Consider the following 18092-nt stretch of genomic DNA (forward strand, 5'->3'; position numbering starts at 1 on the left):
CTCGGCGAGTTGGATGAACAACCCGACGAGTTGGTTGAAGATTGTCTAGGACTCGGCGAGTCAGATCGCGAAACCCTAAACCCTTCGAGTTGAGATTCGAATCAGTGAGTCGGGTGGTGACTCAGCGAGTTGGACAGCACAGGACTTGGAACTAGTTGGACTCGGCGAGTCATAGACTGACTCGGCGAGTCGAGTCGCGAATAAGAAAGACCCAGAGCATATGAACTCGGCGAGTCAGTAGGTAAACTCGGCGAGTAGGGTTGACCTGGAAGGTTGACATTGACTAGGATTTTGACTTTGACCAGAGTTGACCTAGTGACCTTTGGAGGTCAGTTGGACTAAGTGTTTTATTGGCTTTTGAAGCTCGAAGAGTAGTGGAGCAGCAGTTCGGAGTCAGAGGTCAAGTAGCAGTCAAGAGGATTAGCAGCGTCAGTTCAGCAGTCTCAGGTGAGTTTCCTTCCAGTAGGGACGGGTCTAAGGCCACAATGCCGGCCCGTTCAGTTAGCAGTAGTTTCCGGACTTCGGTCCGATGCAGTAGTTAGTATGTTTGATGCCTTCGTGGCTCAGACAGGATTTATGTGCTATGTTTTATGTGTTATGTGTTATGTGTTCCGGGCTACGGCCCGATGTAGTATGCAGTATATGTGTTCATGCTAGTTGATATGTTATGCTATGCTATGTTCAGTCAGTTAGCCCGGACTTCGGTCCGATGCAGGGGACAAGGTCCCAGTCAGTTTCCGGACTTCGGTCCGATGCAGGGGGCAAGGCCCCAGTTAGCCCGGACTTCGGTCCGATGCAGGGGACATGGTCCCAGTCAGTTTCCGGACTTCGGTCCGATGCAGGGGACAAGGTCCCAGTCAGTTTCCGGACTTCAGTCCGATGTAGGGGGCAAGGCTTCAGTTAGTCCGGACATTGGTCCGATGCAGTGGGCAAGGCCCAGTATGTGCTTTATATGTTGTTGTATGGTATGTGTTAGATTAGGGGAGCTCACTAAGTTTCGTGCTTACGATTTTCAGTTTTGGTTTCAGGTATTCAGTTTTCAAAAGAGGAGCTCGGGGAGATTGCAGTGCACACACCATAGTCAGTTAGCCTGGGAATATTTGACTCTAATAATGATATTATGTTTTGAATTAATACTCGAGAATTTATGTTATGACTTATGATACAGTTTTTATAAATATGATTCTAGTAATGCTTTTAAAGAATTTTTTTTTTGTCGTAATTTTTGGGTCGTTTCAGATATGCTATCATGAACATTTTAAACTTTTTATAACTTGTAAAACTAATTGATTAGTATGTATTTTTCATAATTTTAACTTATAACTAAATTATTTTGGTCCCAATTCAATCCTATGATCTCGATCTTGTAAAGCGAAAGTCAATCTTACGTAGGATCTTGATCTTAACATCCTTACATTAAACTAAGAGTGGGTGTCAAATGAACAAAAATTACAAATTCATGTTCCATCCAAAAAGGTGTACAAGTTTGGGCATGTTCCTGACATGCATAGAGTTGAGCTTTATTTTGTAGGTTCTATTTATACAGTAGCTAGATTGATGTAAAGGGCATGCGAACATGCTACAAGATCATATCTTAAAATGGACTTTGCTTACATATATATATATATATATATATATATATATATATATATATATATATATATATATATACATACTAGAGATGAGAGATGGTGGTGGTTTTGCTGCAGAACTGGTTCTTATTACAAGTTTATATAATCTATTATTATGCTGTACAGTACACGTAACACATGTGAGGCTACTATCAATCAAGAACACAATTTACAACGCCGCAATGGATGGCAGTTCAGCTTCTCCATCCGCCTGCAAAGAAACAAACATGTTATGTTTAATTTAATAATACAATGAATGTTTAACAGATTGTTACAATGGCAGCTTCAGCTACCTCTAAATCTTTATTATTATCATGCTGTGATAGATAATGTTCCAGTGCCCCTTCACCATACAAGATTTTGGCCCCACAACCCTGTCCTTGGACTCCTACAGCCTCCTCATCAACAACAACTGCATCTATTATGTCCTTTCCTGTTCTTACATCAGGAATCTGCAATCGAGTTTTAAGTAATGATATGATCCGTGACTTTCTCTATCAAAGCCATTCATTCTTTCTGTATTATTAAGTCAAGCAAAAAGAAACAACACCTAAGAGTAGGAGTAATAAGGATTCACAACAAACCTCGTACATGGCATCCATCAAAATGTTCTCTAACAAGGACCTTAAACCCCGAGCACCAGTGTTTTTGGTTATGGCTTTTTTCGCAATTAGTCTCAATGCACTTTCTGTATAATGAAGCTTAACCTAAAAAAAAAAAAAAAAAAAAAAAAGAACAAGAGTAAATAGTTGGAAGCGGAGTTGTTATAGTGAAAATATAAAAGTGATATGCAAGAAGTTACCCCGTTCATCTGAAATAATTTCTTGTATTGCTTCCCCAACGCATTCTTTGGCTCGGTTAGCACCTACAGAATATTGTTTCTTTCATTTTGAGTTAATCTGATTGATATATTAAGCAAGGTATGTGAAAGTCTAGCTACCTGGACAAGTTGATTCTCTGTAAGAGCTAATAAGTTGACAAGAATCGGAAAGCGTCCAACAAATTCAGGAATCAATCCGTAAGCAATGAGATCACTACTTTCAACCTGAAAAAAAAAAAAAAAAAAAAAAAAAAACAACGAAAATATGAAGAAGGATAAAGAGGGAGTGAGGTTAGACTGTCTTACAGTTTCCAACAAAGATGACGTGACTGCAGCAGTTGTAACGCCTGCGGTTCTCATGTTTGCACGGACAGGTGCCCCAAAACCAATGGAAGAGTCTTGCCGTCTGAAATAACATCATCATTATTATTATTATTATTAAATTATTAAAATAATTAATATACATATTATACCTTTCAGAAATGGTTTTCTCAAGATCTATAAATGCACCCCCACATATGAACAGAATATCTTTCGTATCAATCTGCAAAAAAAAAACATAAATATATATTAGTAAAAGCAATGTATGAATGAACAGAAGAGGATCACAAAATGTTGAAGTGTTTTGGTCATAAAAGAGTGTGATTTACCTGAATGTTGTCTCCTCTAGGATGTTTCCGTGCACCCTTCTCAGGGACATTGACAACCTGAAATAAATGACATGACATGACATGACATTGATTTTCAACATAACATGGTATGCTACTGCTAGCGATAAATAATATAGCACATGACAAAGACTCAAAACAATGTTTAAAAAATGTAGAGCATAAAGAAAGCAACAACATACAGTCCCTTCCAGCATCTTCAGTAATGCCTGCTGCACACCCTCACCCGAGACATCTCTGCTGATGTTAAGACTCTCAGCCTATTATCATATGATGCAACAAATTAAGATTTAAGACAACACATCAAACTCAAACATGATAATCCTTGGATTAAATTTTTTTTTTTTTTTTTTTTTTAGCAAAACCTTCTTTGTAATTTTGTCAACTTCATCTATATACACGATGCCCTGCTGAGCAGCTGCTACATTATAATCAGCAACCTGAAGTAAGAATAGGTTATAATCAGATACATCATAGATCTAAGGATAAATGCAACATTTATTTGACTTTCAATTTTTTATTTTGACATCATACATTGAAAATCAACCTAACTGTAGCAGTGAAAATTGTTTTGTAATTACTATTTAGATTTAGATGACATTAGTATTATTGGGTAGATTTTTCAAAATGTATTCTTGTAATAGGAACAAGTGCTTGTAGATTGCTATGCCTAAAATAAATATGCAAGTACATTGCTATTTCTTGCAATTAAGTCGTCTGATTCTAGTATGAAAACAGCAAAATTGTAACTAAAGGGTATAGAAATTGGTGCTAAGAAAAGGCACAAGTGTCATACTGTGAGAAGCTTGTATAGAATAGATTCCACATCTTCCCCAACATAGCCAGCCTGCAAATCAAAAAACATGTATGAAAGCTGAATATATGCACACATAATAATTAATAAATCATAACCCCCTAAATGAATAAATAGTTGCCTGAGTAAGTGTAGTAGCATCTGCAATAACAAAGGGAACGTTCACTAAGCGTGCCAATGTTTTTGCAAGCAGTGTCTTCCCTGTCATCAATATTATTTTGCAGGTGTAAGGAAAAACAGGATTGCATTCTAATAAAACAAATAAAAAATTTACCTGAACCAGTTGGGCCCATTACAAGAATATTACTTTTCTCAAGTTCTACTGTTTCACCATCCACACCATTCCCCTTGTCATTTCTTGAATTTCCTGCAGGCCTAACTTTGCAAGTTGTAATGACATGGAGTATATCAGAAGCATTTACCACAAACTATTGTCCCCATGCATGGCTCCACATTCCACTAAATTTATATATATATATATATATATATATATATATATATATATATATATATATATATATATATATATTTTCATACTCAAAATGGAACAAACAGATTGCCTTCTCCAAATGAAACAACACAGGGAACAATGTGCTTACTTTTGTGAACTGTCCATGAAGATCCTCTTGTAGTGATTGTAAACTGCCACTGACAGCACCTGTATGAATCGAATTATAAGCAACGCAAATTCTTTTTTTAAGTTATTCCAAGTGCAATTAGTGAGTAAACTAGCTTCCTTACTTCAAAATGGTAAAGAACCATATATATATCAAAATCACAAGAAAACAAATTTTATTTTAGGCCACCAGAACATTACAGATAGAAGAAGGATAACCTTTTTAGCTCTTTCTTGACCAATAACAAACTTATCAAGTCCTTTACAGATCTCCTTTGGAGTTGGGAAGCTGTTACCCAAATTAGACCCTCCCCAATTCCCATCTCCAGAACCTGACCCGAACCCGTCGGTTGTTGGGTTACCCGAACCGGGCAATGGAACAATCTTAGCACCATCTCCATGAGGTTGCCAGACCTCAGGCGGCTCTCCAAAACCGCCACCACCACCAATACTACCACCATACATATTACTTAATCTCCACTTACTATTACTCTTTAAAAATCCATAACCCTTATCAACAGATTCTCCTGAGACCAAAAAGGGTTTATACGATTGGTATTCATCTAATTTGGTTGTTGCGGGCCTCGAACTAGTGAGATGGAAATTGGGAAGAGGACCAGTGTGAAGATCGTGCGTTAGCAAACAGTATCTCAAGTGTGAGAGCGATGACAAAGAAGCTGTGGCTCTGGATGATTTTGATCTTAGAACAGCAGCAGCCATGACGGGTGACTGAAACCCAAAACACAATAAGAAGGATCGATCTTGTTAAGGAAACTTTTGTGGGAATGAAGGTATAAAATAAATGGGATTGAGAGACCAGAAGCTAGACCTAAATTAACAACAATAACAGAGACATTTCGGGGGGAAATTTTTGGGTCTTTGCGAATGGGGATGGGAAAGAACACCAACCGACCAAAAGTAAATCCGATTAATTGTTTTACAGAAAAAATTCAGGGTGTTTGATTAGAGTAAAATCATGGATGCAGGTGAATGTTTGGTGGGTGAATGTTGGATTCCTAGAAGATAATCTTGGGTTCCTTTTCTTTTTTTGTTTGTGAATTGTGAATTGTGAATTGTGAGGGCGAGCAGAATGTAGAGGCACAAACGACTACGACAAGCAAGATCAGATGGAAGACAAATGTCGTCAAAAAAAAAATTTAATAATAATAATTTTGGTAATAGTTTACAACAACGGTCTTGTCTAATGTACCTGAAATCCTTTTTATAACTTTCACGCAACAAAATATTCAGTTCTTCTTTTTCAAAAGAAGAAAAAAAGGGTAATCTTTCTTACCCTAATCTCTCTGAAATACTGATTGCAAAACAAACTACAAAGATGAATGATTCTATACCATGCGTTTAAGTCTAATAATAAAAGGTTAACAATTGCAAAAAATTTCCTCGTATGAAACTCAAATTATGTGGTGTTTTCTTTTCATTTTAGATTCGGAATCTTGATGACATGTACGTTATGCATCTCGGAGGGTACATTCACATTGTCCATGGAAGGAACACAAAATATCCAACTCTTGGAATGGATGGCCATCACAAATTGATGAGTAAAGATACAGACAAAAACTGGAACTTGTAATAAATAAGAAAAATTGAGGATTTCGTTAACTTTGAAATTAGAATATTTTTTTTTTATCAAATTTAGATCATAAATAGATGACGAGTACCAACTACTATCTTTGTATCTTGTTTATCTTGTTTAGATATGTTATAACAAACATTTACAACTAAGTAATCAAATTGGTTCTATGGTCTAGCGGTTAGGACATTGGACTCTGAATCCAGTAACCCGAGTTCAATTCTCGGTAGAACCTTTCCTTTTTGTATTCCCCTTTATTTGCATCTAAATTAAATCACTTTTTCCTATAATATTATATACATGTTATTTTAATTTAAACTACCACAAAATAAAGGTTATTTTAATTAGATGAAACTGGATTGAATGACTTATCAACTAAAACTAAGAAAACTATTTGTAGAGGAATGAGGATTGTAAGTTAGGTTGTTTAAGATATATTCTATAACATATTCAAACACGTAGAAGACTTCAAATAATTTTGTTTAGAAAAAAATATATATTATTATTTAATATGATTTTTTTTGTGAAATATAATATATAAAATATCTATAAAATTCAAAAAGTAAACAAAATATTTGATGGACAAACCTAATAGATGATTAACTCAAACCATGAAGGATCTCATTTTTCCTCCGTAGTCCTTATTACATTAGTATTATGGATAATCGGATATATTATTGGATATATTCAAGATTTTTCTCAGATTATAAATGCAATGGTTTTATTTACTTTTGTATATTAGTTAATATATTTTTATACATATTTTTATATTAGTTTAATATGTTTATGTTTTTTTTATAATTCTCTTTAATAACAACATCAAATATAGAAAGTAACTAAATGTCCTACGGATATTAAACTGGATTTTTTTTTTTTTTTGTAAGGTTTATAACAAAATGTTAGAATTGAAAGGGAAAATGTTACAAAAGACATTAAGATTGTACATTTTCGATTTTGATACTTTGTTTTATTTCCACTTCGAACATTGTATTTTTCAATTATATTCAATTTTAACCGGTGACCATTACAGTTGCACCCATAGATGAGCAATAATCCCTATCAATTACATGCTAGGATGTTCGTTTGAATGGATCGGTACGATCCAATTCAAACAAATGAATCCAAATTGATTTTGGTTTTTAAAACATAAATCTAAATAGTCCAAACTATATTAAAATTCGACCCGAACCAACCAAACTATAACTCCGTTTAATCATTTTTTTACTATTCGGTTTTCAAGATTCAAAAAAAACATGAATCTAAATAGTCCAAACTAATTTAAAAATCTGATCCAAACCAACAAAACTATAATTCAATTAGATCGGTTTTTGCTATTCGTTATTCAAGATTCAAAAATAAATAAATAAATAAATAATAACATGAATCTAAATAGTCCAAACTCTATTAAAATTCAATCCAAACCAACCAAACTAAAATTCGATTGGATCAGTTTTTGCTATCTGGTTTTCAAAAATTCAAACAAATTTAAAAAGAATATATAATTTTAACATTAACTAGATAGGAAACCCGGTTTCGCGGGGGTCGGATTTGCCGCTAATATAAAAAAAAGCGACTTAAGACATTATGTAAAAGATGGTGTCATCGTTTATCAATCGTTCGTCATGGAACTAGGATGCTATAGTTGGTTCACTATGAAAGTATGATGCCTAAAATGAAATAAAGTAGAAATAAATTGAGATCTATTCTCTTTTTAAAACATATATGTTGGATACTTAAAGCTACATATATAAACAAAAACACATTCAGAATTTAAGTATACATCTTTAATCACTAAAACAAAATGCTTATATCAAAACTTTACAATATATGATCATATCATTTGGTTAGAAATAGAAAGATGTAAACAAATGGACAGAGGATAGGTGGAAGAACATCTATTGGTTTAACTTTACTTATATCAAATTGAAGATGTCATCGTGCAATCCATCACCCCCATCAGAATGACGAAAAGAAACAGCGTTGGACGTTGAACGAAGAGCAAAAGGGGAAAAGAAGAAAGTAACACGTGGACACCAAACAAAAGGGGAAAAGACACGAATAAAAAAGAAAGTTTTGTCATCCATGTTGGTAAAAGGAAGGGAAAAAGAAAAAAAATAAAAGAACGAAGTAAAATAGAAGGGGAATAAGAGAAAAATTAATAGAATGAAGAAGGTAAAGATAAAACTAGGAAAATAAAAAATAGAAGCAGTATACTGTAGCTAAGGAAAGATAAATTTAATATATATATATATATATATATATATATATATATATATATATATATATGTAAAATAAGCTAGATTTTTAAAGTTTAAATCCAAAAACTTTTCATGTGATGACATCTTAATGAACTGGGGTGAGAGAAATAAAAGCAAATGGTTAATGTGCGAATTAAAACTTATACTAATTATGACTTCTAATTAATTTTAAAAAAACACTGATAATAGCTTAATAACTAAATAAATGTATATCAAAAGCACAAAATAAATAAAAATACATATCATTTGGTTTGATTGGACTATTCGGTTCTTATTTCGCAACCAAAACCAATCCGGGATCCAAAACAATAACTCGGTTTCAGTTATAACCAATTCAAAGATACGAATATTTGAACCATATAGTTTAATCTAAATTGTATAATTAGAGAAATGCCCTATTTATTGCAAGGTCATGCTTAGACTCCTTTGGGGAGCATGAAGTTCATTGTAGAGAGCTCCCGAGTTTCAAGCACCGACACTATTTAGTTAGGGTTAGGGATATTATTTTCGATATATTTAGGTGTGTCAAGATTTCTGATAAGAAAGAGGCACTTGTGAACTTTCTAACTAACCAATTGGAAAGAAAATCAACATTTAAACCAGCTGATATTTTAGTTTTTTTTGATGGGCTAGAAAGAAGCATGCATGTGTAGATCTAACAGGGACTCCCTTCTTGTGGGCTTGGGATGTGGTGTTTTCACTATGGGGCAAGTTGTTTTAAAAGTTGCATCATGCAAAATGATAAAACATAAGAAAATGTGTATGGACAATCAACACACGTTTATATCTTTTGCATTTGATATTTTTGGTTTCCTTGTGGAACTCCTCAACAGAGACCAACATGTCATGCATAGTAGTGTTATGACTCCAAGATCTATGAATGTTTTTAAAAAGAATTAGTTTTGTCATCCAAAAAGAAGGTTGCTACACAGTTTGTTGCTCGTTTACTCTCTACGTTTATGTAAAACTTTTATAATATTAATGAGTATCCTGAAATGTTGATTTTATCCGAATAATGAATAAACCATATATATGCATTAACCCTTTGAACCCCCTTGCACATGAGCAATAACCCCATGTACAAAGAGTTAATGTATGTAATTGATAGGGGGCAGGAGAATATTAGAGGACAACACTTTTAGATGTTGTCAAGTATCAGAAGATGAATGTTTCATGAGATGCCAATGGCAATGCAACTCGCACAAGTGGTTTGAGTATGATGGTTTAGTGCTTCAAATGGAAGGTTGGTAAAAAAAGGATATAACTCGGGTTGTTACGAAGGAGGGACCTAGGTTAACACTTCCTAGAACTAAGGCTTTTGTATGTATTTTGGTAGCCATGTTTCATTTGATAATCTCATTTTCAAGGCAATATTTTTATCCATAATATTGATTGTACTTTTTTTACCGGTAAATGTAACAAAGGGCATTAATTTTTTTATTTTTTTTTGATACACATTATGGTTTTCACAAAAATCGTTACTTTTGTTTTTTTTTTTTTCAATTTTAACACTGATATGTCATCATGTCATGTCAGCGTCACACCATCAAAAAAATGTCACATCATATTGCATTCACTAACTGAAAAAATATCAAAACTAAACAAAATTGAAAAAAAAAATGATGATCAAATTAAAAAAATTTAATAGCATCAAAATCAAAAAGGTAAAAAACTTGTGTTTTTTTACATTTGCTTAATTGAGTAACCAGTAAAGGAGACCAATTTTGGTTTTAACTTTTTAGGTTATTGGAATAAATGTAAAAAATAAGACCTTATTATTATGTTGATATTTTCATTATAATAAAATAAATAAAAAATTAAGTAAACTAACCATTATAAACGAGGCTTTAAAAAAATAACAATGTTTTTTCAAATTTTGAAAATAACCATTTTTACCGGAATGCCTAACTGATCATACCAGAATATTGTCATCTTTTTTCAAAAAAAAAATCATTTTCAAAGAAATTATTTTGTTTTTTTGGGATTCCAAACGCTACATTTCGTAATGTTTATGATCATCGTTTTCTAATAAAATGTCTAATTTTAAGCATTTATATTGTATATAGTTCATACTATTATGTTTGTTTAATTTTTTGTGAAATTATTAAAAAATAAAAAAAAAATAAAAAATAAAAAAAAAAAAAAAATTCTTGAAATTCCGGAATTATTCTACCGGTTTCGAACTTGTTCTTAAAATTCCAGAGTTTTTTCTTTTTTCGAAATCCAAAATTCTAGTCCGGAATTAGGCATTCTGGAGTACTGTTCATATTCCGGAATTTTGGTCTGGAATCGAGAATGTTATTCCAGAGTCAGTCAAAAAAATGTTTTTTTCTTGGTCCGGGAATGCCTCATACCTGACAAAATGGTTAATTTTGCAAACAAAAAAAATTGGGTTATTTTTTTCAAATACACATTAAAAAGTGGTTAAATTAGTTAATTTTCCATAAAAAAAAAAAAAAAAAAAAAAAAGAGGAAATCTTGTTTGAAAAAACCACTGGGAAATCCTTTTAGAATTTTTTTTGGGTCCACCAATGTACAACATGTTGTCCTATGCAGAAACATGCTTCAATCAGATGTATGTTAAACAACAAACTAAATAATAATCACTACTTGGCTGCCCTTTATCACACACACACACACACAAAATCATAAACTATAAACCGACTTGCATAACCTAACCCACAATTTTAATGACACCAAACTAAAATCTTCAGCAATCAGCACACCAGATGATGTTATCATCTAGGCGTTGATCTTCTTGGAGTTGCTGGAACTGGGTACTACATAACATTTGAAAAAGAAATTTTTATGGAGATGAAGAATTAAAGATCTTGAAATGGTCAAATAGGAAAGAAGGGTCTTGATTTACCTGCATAGCATAGGGTGAGCATTGGGCCATGAACCTGACAAAATCTTGCTTCTTAAATTCAAAAGTGTAGCGAATATTTGCCAAGATTGGTTCTTCAATCTGCAGTGTTTCCACCAGAGTTTCCTTTTCCCATTTCAACTCCTTCAACTTCTTTTCAATTTCAACCAAATTCTCAGGCAGATAACTGCTTATTGCAAATCTAACATCCACCTCCTTCTCCCTATCAGATGAACCAAACTAATAATTTCAATTTTCACACACAAGAAACAAATAAGTATCTAATTTCTTACCGATTGCCAAAAACAAAGACACCGTTGCTCCTTATCATCCCACCATCAAGTGATATGGCTCCATCAGATATACAAGGGAGTGCCTGCAGCATATGTGCTCTGCTTCTGTAAACTTGCAGCCTTGACAAGAGACTATAAAAAAGAGTCTCTCTAAGACCATATCCATTGCTTGTGAGAGAGGACAGATGCGGAATATCAATATGGATCATATTTACAGCAAACCCTAGAAACCCTGGTGGAGATCTGTCATTCGGTAGCTTTGGTTTCACAAGAGCAAGCCTCCTTTGTGGGTCATCAGCCATAAACTCCCCTACATATGGTCTCAGATTTTCAAGACAGATCACATTGAATCTGCCTTCCATGGAAGCTCCAACCCCATAAATCCCACAGCTTTTACTTACAGCGCCCTCTGTGTCATAAGTTTCAAGAGCTTTAACACCATCATCATACGTCACGCAAACTAATGCTAACATGGTATCCACCCCAAGGTACTCGGATAGAAGCCTGCCATCCATACAAGTTTCATATCAATCAAGCATCTAGAAAACTATATTTACAATGCAACTAACCTGCTAAGTTTATCATCATAAACTTTTCCAAGAGTTGCAACAACACCTACAACATCTTTAATAGCAGTTGGAGGATCATCATGAGCGCTATGATACTTGAATTGGCATACAATGGAAGCAGCTGAATTATGATGCTGCATTATATGTTCAACTGTTGCCTTCTCAGAGAGATCCTTATCTTCTGTCATATGTGGGCTTGATGAATGTTTCTTTCCAAGAGTAACTAACAGATATTTACATGACATGAGAAACAATTTTTTTTTTTTTTTTTTTTAAAAAAAGAAAAGGGGATACTGAACACATATGGCTATTTAAAGAAAAAAAAAAAAACCTTGAATATCTGTAATCTGGTCATCTAAGCTGCTTATTTGAGTCTTTAGATATTCAATGTTTTCTTCATGATCTTTTATATTCCGTCCTAGCAAAAGCAGTTCATCCTCAAGCTTCTGCACAGATAAATAAGCAGCATAAGTGTTGAGATACAAAAAAATATTCCACCATGATATTGATAAAAACTGATTAAAAGATGGGAATTTACGACCTTTGAAGAAGAGACGAGTGATTCTGCATGAGAAAATGCAGGGTTTGGGTTTGGGTTTGGGTTTGGGTTTGGCATTCCATGGATGGCATTAGCAGCAGCATAAGGTGAGTGTGAGTATGAGTCATTCTGAGCAGCAGCAGCAGCATAGTTGGTTGGCGTTGGTGAAGGTGAAGGTGAAGGTGAAGGAACTTGTACACTTAACAGCTTTGCTTGTGCATGTACTGCTGGCATCTGAAAGTAAGAAGAAATGTTTCTCAATATTCATTCTAAATCTGGATGAAACAATTTCATCTCACACCTGTTCTCCTTTACAACTACAAGCTGTTTTGCATTCCCACTTTCACTTGTATATGAAGCATGCACTTCCCCTCACTAACTTTTTTAACTTTAATTTTGAATGCATAGTTAAAATTTAATTTATCAAACAATTATACGTACAAGATGATCATGTCTCTGTGCAGCTTCACCATCTCTGCATAAAGCAGATTTTTTTCTTCTTTTACGTGAACTTTCGGCTTCATCAACCAACATGTTGATTGTTTCTTTTACCATTGTTGCGGCAAACATTGTTGCCTTCATCACCCAGTCATCCGATGATGAAGAAGAAGATGACGACGACATTTGTGTTGTGTGTGAGAGAATACTGAGGGGGGAGGAACAGGATGTGAAAATAAAAAATGAAGGGTTACGTATATATTTATATTTATAGCCAAGGAGGTAATATACATATATATATATATATATATATATATATATATATATATATATATATATATATATATATATATATATATATATATATATATATTTCAACGGTCAAACATTTTGAAAAATGGGAGTGTGTGTGCGGTGATAAAGGGAGGAGGGGGACTACAATCTAGTTTTCCCCTTCTCAAGGAAGAAGACGAAGAAGAAGGAGAAGATGAAGAGATACAAAATTCAGAAAATAAATATAGCCCCCAGAACCAATCCTACTAATTAACGAAGCAATTGTCGTATACTCACTCCTACACAAAATTTCAACCTAGAAAACATTTCAATATCTTTCCAGAAGATTAAAAAAAAGTATCGACTACGTTGAACAAACAAGAAGAAATGCGAGCCCTAACGGAAAATCGATACCTGTTGGTTAGGTGAAAACATGATGATGCTCGAAAATCGAAACGAATCGGGGTTGCGAAGACTGTCAATTTGTGTGTATCTCGAACGCACAGTCAGAATGTGCATATGTTACTTTGTAGTTGAAGACATGTTCATCGTCATCAACTGCCCTTTTTGCACTGCTTTGCTTTGCTTTGCTTTGCATATAGGTGGTCTGGGGGTGTTTCAAGTTTCTAAGAGTAAATTACGAAGATTCCCTTCAATTACAGCTGTTGGACAAAGCTGATTCTACAACTTTTTCAACGGACATTCTCAGTACTTCCAATTATTGCATTTTACCGAATTGATCCCCAATTTATAATATTTAAAATATGTTAAGTCGATCAACAAAGATTACAATCACCCACAACAAGGTCTAAAAAAAACTTTTATTTGATTGCATTAGCCATAGAGTCAAGTTGGAGTGCCTAAACCTAAATCAAGTATTATAGTGTGAATAATAATGAGGGTTTTTTTTTTTTTTTTTTTCCATTAGAGAGCCTAAACCTAAATCAAGCGAGTTCATGTACAATGGGGACCATTGAAATGTGTAGTTGCGGATCCTATTAAGTAATGCCCTCAAAAAGAAATGAAGAGAATTGAGCCTGCCCAGCTAAAGTGGTGGTTTTCCTTGGAAATACTGGTGGTATAAAGCAGACAACTTTGTGATATGCATAACATAATCATTTATACTGTTTATTGCTTCATGATTAATCTACATAGCAAAAATATATAATCTATCCACCAATCTCCATATGCTCTGGCCTTAAATGATTACAAAATGACATGATGCACAGCAGTATTCAGAAAAGCAAAGCTAGCCACAGGGAGTGAGCTTTGAATTGCCTGCACCTCGAGGGTTCTCATCTTTCCAGTCATCAAAAGCTCTTGCCCTATCTTCATCTTCATCTTCATCTTCCTCATCATCATCACCACCACCACCTGCTCTGGGCTTCCACTTGTCGTTATGCCATGAAGTATTGGCTTCTTCTATCATCTTAGCAGTACTCTCTTGCCATTTATTCATCATATCCATCTCCTTCAACCCAGCTTCTTCTATGCTCATTGTTGGCATTCTGAACACACCATCATCACAATCAATCAATCAATCAATATAAATATATTCATATAAAATAAAATTGGTAATTGCAATGATTACAAATAGGATACCTGTGACCAGGTTGGAAAACCTGTGCAGCAATCCTTTCCCTGTGGCTGGTACCACCACCGGGTCCCACAAGACTAGCCGGACCAAACAAGAGCGGTTGTTGGTGCTTGTGATCGTGTGGCTGTGATACTTTGGCCCTTCCCTCCAAAACATCTTGAGCAAAAGTAGCACATGTAATTGGTGCTGTTGGTTTCATGTATCGAGCACGAGCAGCAGCATTTCGATGCCAATCTTCTACAGTTTTCGCACGTTCCTCGAGTATAGCCTCTGAAATTTCAATTCCTCCTTCCTGCAAAATGCAAACTCTCAACATCATCATCATCTTTTTCCATTTCTCATCAACTTATACCTGCTCTTTCTTTTCCTTTATTGCAGAAAGCATTTCCTCCTCTTTCTTCAGCATTTCCATTAGATCAAGAGCCTGTCATCATTCATATGGTTTCATCAGAATGGAAACAAGAAACTTACTCAAAAACTACACAAACCAACCTTGCAGATAGACAGTGAGATTGTTGTAAGCCATGCCTACAGATTTACCAAAAAACAACCAATAATAATATAAGATAACTGAAGCCCAAACAAATCATGAATTCATGCACCGAAAGTCTAAAACTCACCTCCCTTTCCTCTTCACCATCATCAGCATCATCGTCATCATCATCTAGCACATCATTGACATTGACAGGAGTAGACAGTGGGGCTGCAGCTTTAGTTGAACGCCCACGTCGTTCTTTGCGTTCCTTTAACTCTAAAAGCTTCGACTCTGCAGCACGTTGGCGCTTGAAACGAGCAATCTACAATCACCCAACTTATGTTAATTGTTACAACACCACCTTAATATTCTTCAAAGCAGTAGTTAGTTTCAAGGGAATTTAATATATTACCTTCTTAGCCCTTCTATCTACAAAACTATTCTGACCTCCTTGTTCAGATGTTTCCAACTCATCTTCAGGTACAAGCTCCATTGCATCACAGAATGAAAGAAACTCCTACACAAAGACATGTCCTTCAAAGTTAGGTATGTATGCAAAATACTGCAGAAAGTATATATGTATATGTCTTAAAGTTATTAACAATACCTTTGACTTGGCCTGTGCAACCTTCAAAATCTCTATCCTGTCTTCCTCACCAGTCTTCTCTGTCAATTCAGCAAGATAAAATGGCACCTGTTCCCATAACAGGCCGTATTCATTACAAGTTAATAACCTCTTCGAATCTTACTTATACACCACATAAAAATGACTCTTCTAACACTGACACAAGATTTTAGCATTCAAAGGGCACCAAATAAAGTGAGTCATAATAGTTAAAACCATATAATACTTGCTAAACACAGTCCTAGAGGTTTGTCACTAGCAAAGACAAACATTTAGCCATTAGTCTCAACTTCGCACAAATCATTTTGTATTATATAATTTATACCAGGCTACGTTTTAACCTTTTTACTCTAATCCGCCCACTCTAGGTATTGCACTATACATCAGAATGCAATTAGGTTTACATAAGACTTTTTCATAACACAAAAAAAGTTGGCTATCCTTTTCATACTGAAACTTTGTGTAAATTGATAAATAACAAAACCAAAAGACTAAGATACAGCATTTCCTGTTTAACTGATCCTAAAGCTAACCTCAAACTATCACATAAAATCTACCCAATAATAAATGAACACAAACACATAAGTTCTCAACGATCTATATAACAAACAGGAGAATTACAAGCTTGTAATTACCAGAATATATTTGAGATTTGTAGTGCTGATATCTTCCTTGGTCTCGTTAGTTGAAAACAACCCTAATTTGCTAATCATTTCCTCGCACTGTTGTAATGCTTCACAGCCCTTTCTCAACACCTCCTATAAATAACAAATTATGATCGCATAATATGCACATGTAAATAAACTCGAAGAATAATATACATGTATACACAAACACACCTTGTCGACGGCAGAGTCGGTTGCCAGAAGGTGAATTTTACGAGCCTGCTCGAAGAGCGTCGGCAGAGACATGTCTTCCATTTTGAGTGAACCCATCGGCGATCCAAAACTGAGATACAGTTGTTGTTTCGTGATAGAGCGATAGAGGGAAACAGAGAGGGGCAAATGGCAGGGTATCGGGTGAGAACCCGCTGCAATCGTAGATCCGAAAAAAGAAAGAAGAACAGGGTTTTTCTCCCGTACGAGCACCGACTTTTGTTGACAAATCGTCATGACCGTCAGATCATAGACTAAGATGGGGTTTTAATCAAGCCCAACCGTTAGATGATGGTTTTCGTTAGAGCATTAAGTCTTAACAAATTTATTTAGTAAATTAGTAAATACTATTATGAGTAATTACAACAATCGTCTCTCGTGCATATGTCAATAAACATGTTTAATTTCTATTTTAAAATTAACTCGGTCCGTCTCGTGTTATTAAAAGTTACACACCTCATCCCTCCGGACATAAAAAAAACTATTTTGTCCTTAATAATTTATTTTTTGATTTTCTTTTATTTGTTTATCATTTTAGATTTAAAAGAAAATTCCTAAAATGTTTTAAAATTTTAAAAAAGTTAAACAATATTTTAGCCTTTAACCAATCATTATCTCTGCTCTTTTTTGTCCCTCTTCACAGCTCGAACAACACCACAATTGTAACGCTCCGATTCTCAGGTATTAATTTTTACAGCTTTATTTTTCATATTGAAAGGTCTACTCGACGAGTTGATGCCCTGACTCGTCGAGTATAAACTTTTGAGGCCACGTGTTTTAAATTATCAACTCGTCGAGTTGGAGATATAACACAATGAGTTGGAGCTGGAAGATGAAACCCTAATTTCTAAGGTTTTGCACCCTATTTAAAGGGTCATTAGCCTCCCTTACAGCCCCTTGTGAGTCCAGAAACCCTAATTCGTGTGTGTGCTCCATTCTTGTGTGATTTTCAAGCTTGGAAGGTGTTTTGCAATGAGAATACTTGAAGTATAAGAGGAGTAGTGCAAGAAGAGCTAGTGGATCTGACTCTTCTGCTTCTTGGCATCAATTTGAAGGTAACAAGTCATCACATTGACCTTCTTTCCTTCTAAATCTCATTATGTTGAATATTAGGGCTTTTCTAGCATATTTGTAACATCCCAAAA

At 34.6% G+C, this 18092-nt stretch overlaps 3 protein-coding genes and 1 non-coding gene across 8 annotated transcripts; 1 reads left to right on the forward strand and 3 right to left on the reverse strand.

The window, feature by feature from the left end:
* Positions 1-1698: 1698 nt before the first annotated feature.
* LOC145028656 (CLP protease regulatory subunit CLPX1, mitochondrial-like) lies at positions 1699-5776 on the reverse strand. 4 transcript variants are annotated; one of them, XM_078977398.1, is made up of 16 exons: positions 5760-5776; positions 4769-5278; positions 4533-4591; positions 4208-4308; positions 4055-4134; positions 3916-3966; positions 3485-3559; positions 3302-3379; positions 3102-3158; positions 2925-2995; positions 2758-2857; positions 2572-2676; positions 2434-2496; positions 2216-2338; positions 1925-2083; positions 1699-1842 (listed from the first exon to the last, which is right to left on the reverse strand). In XM_078977398.1, exons 2-16 carry the CDS (start codon positions 5267-5269, stop codon positions 1801-1803), a joined length of 1665 nt encoding a protein of 554 aa, XP_078833524.1. In that variant the 5' UTR covers positions 5270-5278; positions 5760-5776; the 3' UTR covers positions 1699-1800. The 4 variants fall into 4 exon arrangements, with proteins under 4 accessions (XP_078833524.1, XP_078833523.1, XP_078833526.1 ...); XM_078977397.1 differs by lacking the exon at positions 5760-5776 and adding an exon at positions 5379-5712; XM_078977400.1 differs by lacking the exon at positions 5760-5776 and having other exon boundaries at positions 4208-4300; positions 4769-5149.
* Positions 5777-6303: 527 nt separating this feature from the next.
* TRNAQ-CUG (transfer RNA glutamine (anticodon CUG)) lies at positions 6304-6375 on the forward strand. The gene has a single exon. It is a non-coding gene; the product is annotated as a tRNA-Gln (tRNA).
* Positions 6376-10876: 4501 nt separating this feature from the next.
* LOC145028657 (protein DEFECTIVE IN MERISTEM SILENCING 3-like) lies at positions 10877-14011 on the reverse strand. 2 transcript variants are annotated; one of them, XM_078977401.1, is made up of 8 exons: positions 13790-14011; positions 13106-13310; positions 12668-12898; positions 12458-12572; positions 12127-12349; positions 11558-12061; positions 11268-11487; positions 10877-11178 (listed from the first exon to the last, which is right to left on the reverse strand). In XM_078977401.1, exons 2-8 carry the CDS (start codon positions 13286-13288, stop codon positions 11137-11139), a joined length of 1518 nt encoding a protein of 505 aa, XP_078833527.1. In that variant the 5' UTR covers positions 13289-13310; positions 13790-14011; the 3' UTR covers positions 10877-11136. The 2 variants fall into 2 exon arrangements, with proteins under 2 accessions (XP_078833527.1, XP_078833528.1); XM_078977402.1 differs by lacking the exon at positions 13106-13310.
* A 421-nt stretch (positions 14012-14432) lies between these two features.
* On the reverse strand, positions 14433-17128 carry TAP46 (2A phosphatase associated protein of 46 kD). Its single transcript, XM_078977403.1, has 9 exons — positions 16912-17128; positions 16708-16830; positions 16055-16141; positions 15860-15964; positions 15593-15769; positions 15465-15500; positions 15325-15396; positions 14978-15264; positions 14433-14883 (listed from the first exon to the last, which is right to left on the reverse strand). Exons 1-9 carry the CDS (start codon positions 17005-17007, stop codon positions 14625-14627), a joined length of 1242 nt encoding a protein of 413 aa, XP_078833529.1. The 5' UTR covers positions 17008-17128; the 3' UTR covers positions 14433-14624.
* Between the last annotated feature and the right edge of the window lie 964 nt (positions 17129-18092).

The sequence above is a fragment of the Lactuca saligna genome, chromosome 2 (genome assembly GCF_052625555.1).
Source record: "Lactuca saligna cultivar CGN05327 chromosome 2, ASM5262555v1, whole genome shotgun sequence".
In the NCBI taxonomy this organism is placed as follows: domain Eukaryota; kingdom Viridiplantae; phylum Streptophyta; class Magnoliopsida; order Asterales; family Asteraceae; genus Lactuca; species Lactuca saligna.

What these genes read in the sequence shown, in the direction of transcription:
- LOC145028656 (XM_078977398.1), bottom strand. Translation starts at nt 5,269, where the DNA reads ATGGCTGCTGCTGTTCTAAGATCAAAATCATCCAGAGCCACAGCTTCT. An exon ending in GTCAAGAAAGAGCTAAAAAG is followed by an intron (nt 4,592 to 4,768) that starts GTTATCCTTCTT and finishes CGATTCATACAG; the next exon opens with GTGCTGTCAGTGGCAGTTTA. An exon ending in TGAAGATGCTGGAAGGGACT is followed by an intron (nt 3,159 to 3,301) that starts GTATGTTGTTGC and finishes CATTTATTTCAG; the next exon opens with GTTGTCAATGTCCCTGAGAA.
- LOC145028657 (XM_078977401.1), bottom strand. Translation starts at nt 13,288, where the DNA reads ATGTCGTCGTCATCTTCTTCTTCATCATCGGATGACTGGGTGATGAAG. An exon ending in CACAGAGACATGATCATCTT is followed by an intron (nt 12,899 to 13,105) that starts GTACGTATAATT and finishes TCTTACTTTCAG; the next exon opens with ATGCCAGCAGTACATGCACA. An exon ending in CACTCGTCTCTTCTTCAAAG is followed by an intron (nt 12,573 to 12,667) that starts GTCGTAAATTCC and finishes TTATCTGTGCAG; the next exon opens with AAGCTTGAGGATGAACTGCT.
- TAP46 (XM_078977403.1), bottom strand. Translation starts at nt 17,007, where the DNA reads ATGGGTTCACTCAAAATGGAAGACATGTCTCTGCCGACGCTCTTCGAG. An exon ending in TTGCACAGGCCAAGTCAAAG is followed by an intron (nt 15,965 to 16,054) that starts GTATTGTTAATA and finishes GTCTTTGTGTAG; the next exon opens with GAGTTTCTTTCATTCTGTGA. An exon ending in GTTTTCCAACCTGGTCACAG is followed by an intron (nt 14,884 to 14,977) that starts GTATCCTATTTG and finishes TGGTGTGTTCAG; the next exon opens with AATGCCAACAATGAGCATAG.